General features: G+C 38.9%; 1 protein-coding gene across 1 annotated transcript in view; it reads right to left on the bottom strand.

Moving 5' to 3' along the window:
* Window positions 1–4150: 4150 nt before the first annotated feature.
* LOC107296549 (tumor necrosis factor-like) overlaps window positions 4151–7308 on the bottom strand; it is a 4621-nt gene continuing 1463 nt past the window's right edge. Inside the window, exons 3-4 of the mRNA XM_015825877.1 lie at window positions 5873–5938; window positions 4151–5013 (exon numbers count right to left, since the gene is read on the bottom strand). Of these exons, the coding sequence (XP_015681363.1) occupies window positions 4598–5013; window positions 5873–5938 (482 nt within the window). The 3' untranslated portion in view covers window positions 4151–4597. The remainder of the gene's footprint in view (window positions 5014–5872; window positions 5939–7308) is intronic.

Genomic DNA, 7308 nt, shown 5'->3' on the forward strand with positions numbered 1-7308 from the left:
CATAGAATGGAAGGTTTTGCTACATACAAAGTATCCATGTGCAGAGCGCATTTGGTTGCCACATATTACTGACAGAGAACTTTCCCAGTGAATTTTCCCAGTGATTATGCATTACATCATTGTTCTAGCAATTATGCAGACACATCATTATTGCAGTTATGCAGACAAATCATTATTCTAATAATTGTTCAATTTTACTGCATTATTGTTCCACTGGTTGATTGTCCTCACTGTCAGGAAATTTCTCCTTAGTTCTGGGTTGCTTCTCTCCTTGATTGGTTTCCATCCATTGCTTCTAACCCTACCTTCAGGTGCTTTGAAGAATAGCTTGACTCTCTCTGCTTTGTGGCAGCCTCTGAGCTACTGGAATGATACATACATTCAGTATGTGATACCACAGAAAGGCAAGTGATCAAACAATAAAAGACACTGATTAAACAATAGAAAACATTGCTGGGTTTGTATCTTTCTTAAAGCTTGCAAGTGTATTTAAGGACTTTAAAATAGGCACACTACTGTTTAGCGCTGAAATGACAAGTTCTTACATACCAAAGGAATGCCCTTGGCTAAGAAGAAATTTAAAAAAAAGTGTTCCTGAAGTTAAAAAAAAAAAAAAAAAAAGAGGCCTAGACTGCCAAATTTAAAAGGCTAATATCAGCTTTTAAAATGCCAACAATGAAGCCTAAAAATCCAGGAAACGATAGCATGTTCAGCAACGAAGGGCCCAGATCAGTTTGTGGGCTTTTAAAATTGGAAATGTGGTTTAAAAAATTGCAAAAGAATAATTAAAAAAAAGAAGGGAGGGGAGGAGGACATCTGCAATTTAATCCAAATAATTTGCTCATGATGCTCTCAAATAGAAAAAGAGACCAATTAAAAGGGAATGATTCTGGTGTATAGGTTGCTTGGCGACCATTCAGTTCCAATGGATCAATGGGGAGAGGGGGAGGGGGGATATTTACAACCCAGATTTGAAATGCCAACGGTTGCCCTCTCTGTGGTCACATGACCTCACTTCTAGCACTGAGCAACCAGGCCCCATTTATAGCCAATTGTAGTGTCCCATGGTCACGTGGCTGCATTTTATAACAGTTTTGCCAAACCTTGGCATTTACTTCTGGTTTTTGGCAAAACTGTGCCCATAGTGAACCATTGGTTTTCTTAATGACTCTTTTAACAACCACAGTGATTCGTTTAATGACCACTGCAAGCAGGTCATAAAATCAAGTTGATCACATGACTGACCCATTTTATGACTGTTACAAATTACAACAGTGATGGGCTGGCTCCGTTATGGTCATAACATAAGGACTACCTGTAAAAGAGAACTCAATCAATCTACCATTCTTGACTCTGGAAAATTGCAGCTAGGACACCCTTTGCTGCTTCAAAAGAATGTGACATCTGGGGCCTTCCTCTGATCATTAAATGATCGTCTGTTCTGGTTATTTGTCATGCTGCTTTGATTATTTAATTATGAAACTAAAACTTTGACAATATATGACTAATGCTGATAAACTCCTTCTTAGCTTAATTTCTGTATGTAAGACTCCCTGTCCAGGCATTGAAAGTACAGAATAAGAGTATACTAGAGACTCTAATTCTACTTTCCCCTCAATTGTAGAAACTCAATAGACAACACTGAACCATTCCCTTTCTTGCAACTCAACAGTCAATGTAGTCTAATGATAAAGATGCTGTCTAAAAGTTCTGGTCTTACTTGGGCCATGGAAGTTCTCCTCAGGAGATTTTGGGTCTTCCTCTCAGTCTAAGAGGTCTAGTGGTGAGACTCAGGAGTTCCCCCTCAGCCTTAGAAGATCTTTTGGGCCAACCACTCTCTCCCAGCCTGAGAATCAGTATGGGGTTGTGGAGGGACTGAGAATGTAAAAACCTATGTTGTAGTCTCTCTTAGTCAAACCTGCCTCACAGTGTTATACTTGTAGGGAAATACAAAATAAGAGAGTACTATACATTATATTTTACCTTGAGCTCTTAAATCAAAGGCAGGATATAAATAAGAGAGAGAGAGAGAGAGAGAGAGAGAGAGAGAGAGAGAGAGAGAGAGAGAGAGAGAGAGAGAGATGGATGGATACATACATACATACATACATACATACATACATACATAGACTTCCCTTTATGGATCCCATTAGATTCAGCATCACAACCCTTGGAATGAGGCAGGAAAGACCCATACAAGGGATGGAGAAATCAGAATCCATTAAGGATCTGGTCATCCTGTCCAGTTTCTCCTGTCAATGATGTTCCACTTTCTCCTCACACCTTTTTCCTGAGTGGTGGAAAAGGTGGACTTCGACAGTTGTGGACTTCAGCTTCCAGAATTCAACAACTGTGGACTTCATCTTCCAGAATTCTCAACATCTATAAACTTCAACTTCTGTGGACCAGAATTCTCCAGCCAGCATATTGGTTGGAGAATTCTGGGAGTTGAACTTCGTGCATCTTGAAGTTGTGAAGGTTGAGAAATGCTTTTGTAGAGATTCAGAGTCATCTAGCAGAAAGCAAGTTGCTATAAATGGTTGAGTTTTCCTGTAAAGATGTCCTGCCAAAGAAAGACACAGAAAAGGACTGCTCTGAAAAATTAAATAAGCCTCTCAACTGAGTCAACCAGCCTTTTGCAGATAAGAGAGTTGGCTAGGTGACATTTCATCGTATCCTGGTTTCTTTGAGTCATGTCTTGAAATTGTGGTTTGGAATCCACTGAGGGCCCATCTGAGAGCCTTTTGTAAATTGGAGTTGCCAGGAGGCTTGCATCTCTGCAGCCTCAAAGGTCTTACAGGGTCCTGCGTTGTTATTACAGACTAGCTATGTTAGTATCTTTGGAATTTTGGAGAGGAGAAGGAGTCATATTGCAACAAGGATTAATTTGGGTCACCCGTATGGGAGTGTAATTTGCAGCCATGTTTATTCAATTTATGAGTTATCTTGGAGTGCACTGTAATGGCATAGGTTAGTAACATTTTGGTAGTGTGATGGCTCAGCGTTAAAAACGTCTATCTTGTCAGCTGGCAACCCAGGTTTATGACCCGAGCACCCGCGTGATAGGGTAAGCTCCCATTACTTGCCCCAGCTCCTGCCGACTTAGCAGTTTGAAACTGTGCAAATGCAAGCAGATAAATAGGTACCATTTCACTGGGAAGGTAGCAGCGTTCCATATGCCTCAGCGTACAGTCATGCTGGTCACATGACCATGGAATCATTCTCAGACAATGCTGGTTCCCTCAGCTAAGAAATGGAGATAAGCACCAACGTCTAGAGTTGGACACGACTGGACAGAAGAAACCTTTACCTTTATTTTGGAAGGAGAAGTTGTGTTTGCCTAGCATGTATAAGAATCAATTGGGGAATGGGGAGGGGCAAACAAGACAGGGACAGGATACCCAATAGGGCCAATGGAAGACAGCTATTATTGCGGAGAGGCTAAATTGAGTCCATCTGTTCATGCCTCTACAATACTGTAATATTCAAGAAGTACTTAAGGTTGATTGTACCTTATCCTTATGATATTTCTTGGATCCGTTCTTTGGATGCTAAAGATGTACTCTTGGACTTCAGACTGAAGTTATTATCACTCAGGAATAAAAATCAAACCGAACAGAACAACTCTGAGCAGATGCGGTCCATTACAAAATTTCATTTTATTGTTTGGCCTCATTCAAAGAGATCTTTCAATACAGAGTCAAGCCAAGGTACATGTCTCTATCTTAACAAAATGTGTTTTCACTTTCTGCGAAGCAGAGATTCAGAACAGAATAAATAGACAAATAAATAAATACATAAATAAATAAATAAGCCATGTGCTAGTAAAATATATATATAATACTTAAAAAAACCTTTTTTTTCATGGCAACCCTGTACAGTAATGTAAGGCATTTCTGCATAAAACCTGTAGGGTGCCAATGAAATACCAAAAATGTCAGACTTTCCGACATCAGACTGAAACAGTACAATCCAAGAGAGAATGTTAGGAGCTTTCCAAATAAACTTGGATGGGACTGTACTGTTGGCTGGGCAAAAAATACCAGGATCCATAGCCCAATATTATCCTCTACCCAAAATTCAGAATAATTCATGTAATATACATGATTAAATCAACACAATCAAATAATGTCACATATACACAGTATACATGTATATATATGTAAATATTCAAATCTTAACCTAGACTGGGGAACAAAGGAATGGAAATCCTGCTTAGAGATAGCCACACAAGCATTTTTACAATACCCCAAACACAGGTTCATCAACATGAACCCACTTAATGGGGAATCACAACTACATTGTTCCACGTGTATGCATTCATTGCCTGTAAAAGTGCAGTCTCTTTTTGCAAGGATCTCCGACACAGGGGAAAAAAAAAAGGCTTGAAGTTTCAAAATTATATTAGAAGCTCAATAAATAAATATTAATAAATAAAAAGTTTAGACCATTTAAAAGCGACTCACACTAATGATGCTTATACTGCCTGCCTACAAATAAGTTTTGGGGACCTTCCTATAAGCTGAAAAAAAACCCCATGAAGATACATGAAGTACATGAATTACAAACATGTGGTTGTTATCATAAAGTCTTTTTCTTACATAGCAATGACCCCAAAATAAATCTGGGTTGAATGAGTGAAGTCCAGAAATTCAGGGAGATTTGTTTTGGACAGCAAGCGGTCTCCTCTATTCAGCTTGAAGACAGCCCCTTGATAAATAGATTCAAACCACAATTTTTTATCGCTGGAGGCATCTTCACAGACAGATTTAATGGATTTTAGCAATTCTACCTCAAAGCTGAACTCTGAGGACCAGAAGGTGATGTTGTGGGTGAGCAGAAGAGGCTTTTTGCAGTGGTCTTTGTGGAACAAAAGCTGAGAATAGACAAAGTACAATCCAGTAGAAGGCACAATAAGGGAGTTTTCATTCTCATCCAGCCGCATGCCATTCTCCAGAATGGAAGGAACCACATCTGTAGTCCACTTCAGTTGTGGTGAATAACGGGAAGAAGCTGTGAAGCGAAAAAAAAAAAATCATCAGTATTAAGAAGAGGAACTGGTCAACTTAAAGAAGAATGAATTCCTTATTCTGTATCTGTTTCTGAGTCACAATTTCCCTCAGGTGCCTTCCAGGTATGCTCAACTGCAGCTTTCACAATCCTGTGGATTCTAAGATAGCCCATGGATTTGTGGGAGCTGTAGTATGAAACATCTGGAGGATGCCAAACTGGGGAAAACTGCTATGAGATTTAGTGGAACTGAGATGTATTTAATGCCTTGGCAGGCCTAAGAGCACAAAACCAGATCCTGATAGGGGAAACCTTCAGGCAACCTGACTTGAGCCAATTTGTGCATAAGGTTGACATCTCCAAATTTGATTACTGCTCCTATAGGAGAAAGGCTGCATTGGACAACTTCAACAAGGCTTGTAATGTTTTCTTAAGTAAAAGCTTTTCATGATAGATATTCTATGCTATGGAAGCTCACTGGGTAACTTTTTACTGACCATCCTCTCACATCTTAAGCACTTACATAATAAAAAAAAAACAGTCTAAGATGATTGGAGAGAATCATAGCCAAATTAAGGCAAGTCCAAATTATTAGTACAAACCTCCCCTTTCTTTCATCTTAAGGTCTGTGTTTCATCCAATAGCTTCTTGTTGGGCATAGTCTTAATTGCAAGTGTGGCAGGAGTTCATAGTTACTGAAATGGCCTCTTATCTCAAAAAGCTGCCTCTTTGCAGAATGTCATAAATGTTTCTTCTTTCCAAGAGTTTTATTTTCATCAAATCAGAAAAGCCCACACGTGTTATGTACATGTGAAGCCCATCTCCAGCAACCCCTTTCAAGCTATTTAAAATGTCTTCTCACCAATAGCATGGGCAGCTGGTTTTCCAGACTTCAAGGCTTGTACTTTCATTGTGTCTGGCAGATGTTCTGTAAAATTAAAAAAAAGAGAGAGAGAGAGAGAGAGTCAGATAATGCATCAAAATCAATCACTTTTGTCATAGTTAGAGTGTATCAACACTTAAGATTGTATTTTCTATCAGTGGGTAGAGAATTAATACAGTCAAACTGCCTGTGACAAGAAAATACTATGAGGCTTGAGTTGTATCTCTTCAGTTGATTAATTGAATCTTTTCAATTAATTCAGTAGGGCATTCCTGCCTTCTGATCATCTTCCCTAACGAATTGGGAAGATGGTAATTCTATATATTTAAGCATTAAGTTTTTAGCAATAGATATATGTTGGTTTTGGACTATGTCTCAATTCTGGTTATTCCCGATCACTATAGTAAATATCAAGACTGCATAGGAATGAAGGAATAGACTTCCGGCTGTGACCTCATCGTGGAGCGGGTGAAGGAATCTTTAGGAATCTCTGTTCCTAAATCCCGGGAAATCTTCGCTAAGAGCCCAGAAAGGGCTTTGCCGATCCCGGAGAGATTGGTAAACTAAAGAGGAAGCTTCAGAGAAGCCGGGTGGAACGCAAACACCCGAGCAAACAGGAGCAGCACTTTTAAAATTGGCAGAGAAGAAGCCGGTCTCTAAGGCCGGCCTGGAGCGATGGCGACAGTCTGAGAGGGAAGCGAAAAATAGAACTGACAGCTTCGTACGGGAGACGAGGAAAACCCCTGAAGGAGGTGAGGAACATTTGGCTGAGAGAAGGCGCAGAAAGAAGAAGAAGAAGAAGAAGAAGAAGAAGAAGAAGAAGAAGAAGAAGAAGAAGAAGAAGAAGAAGAAGAAGAAGAAGAAGAAGAAGAAGAAGAAGAAGAAGAAGAAGAAGAAGAAGAAGAAGAAGAAGAAGAAGAAGAAGAAGAAGAAGAAGAAGAAGAAGAAGAAGAAGAAGAAGAAAAAAGAAAAGGTGATACAATTGGTGGATACATTAAATTGAGACAGAGAGAAAAAAGGCCGATGCAATATTGTAGCACTCATATACAAGCAGTGATTAAGCTACAAGTAGAAAAGGGGGCAGCAGGCAATGTATTAAAAGGAATGAAGTAAATGAATTGTATTAGTGAATAGAAATAAGTATAATTGAGTAATTGAATTAAACAGAAGTGAGAAAGTAATTATAGTATAGTAAAGAAATATAGAGACTGGTGATCACTCAAATGAGGGTGATAGTGAATGAAAATAAGAGTGGTGATAATACTTAGAAAATAGTATATGTATATGCATTGTGTGTAGTGTTATAGAAATATATATAAGAGGTGTTAAGAGTGTTATAAGAGCATTATAAACTATACCAGATAATAGTGGGACAAGGAAAGGTATAACTCTATTTGTAATTTTATTGTTTATCA

Source organism: Protobothrops mucrosquamatus, unplaced genomic scaffold, assembly GCF_001527695.2.
Source record: "Protobothrops mucrosquamatus isolate PMUCROS unplaced genomic scaffold, P.Mucros_1.0 scaffold2860, whole genome shotgun sequence".
NCBI classification, from domain to species: domain Eukaryota; kingdom Metazoa; phylum Chordata; class Lepidosauria; order Squamata; family Viperidae; genus Protobothrops; species Protobothrops mucrosquamatus.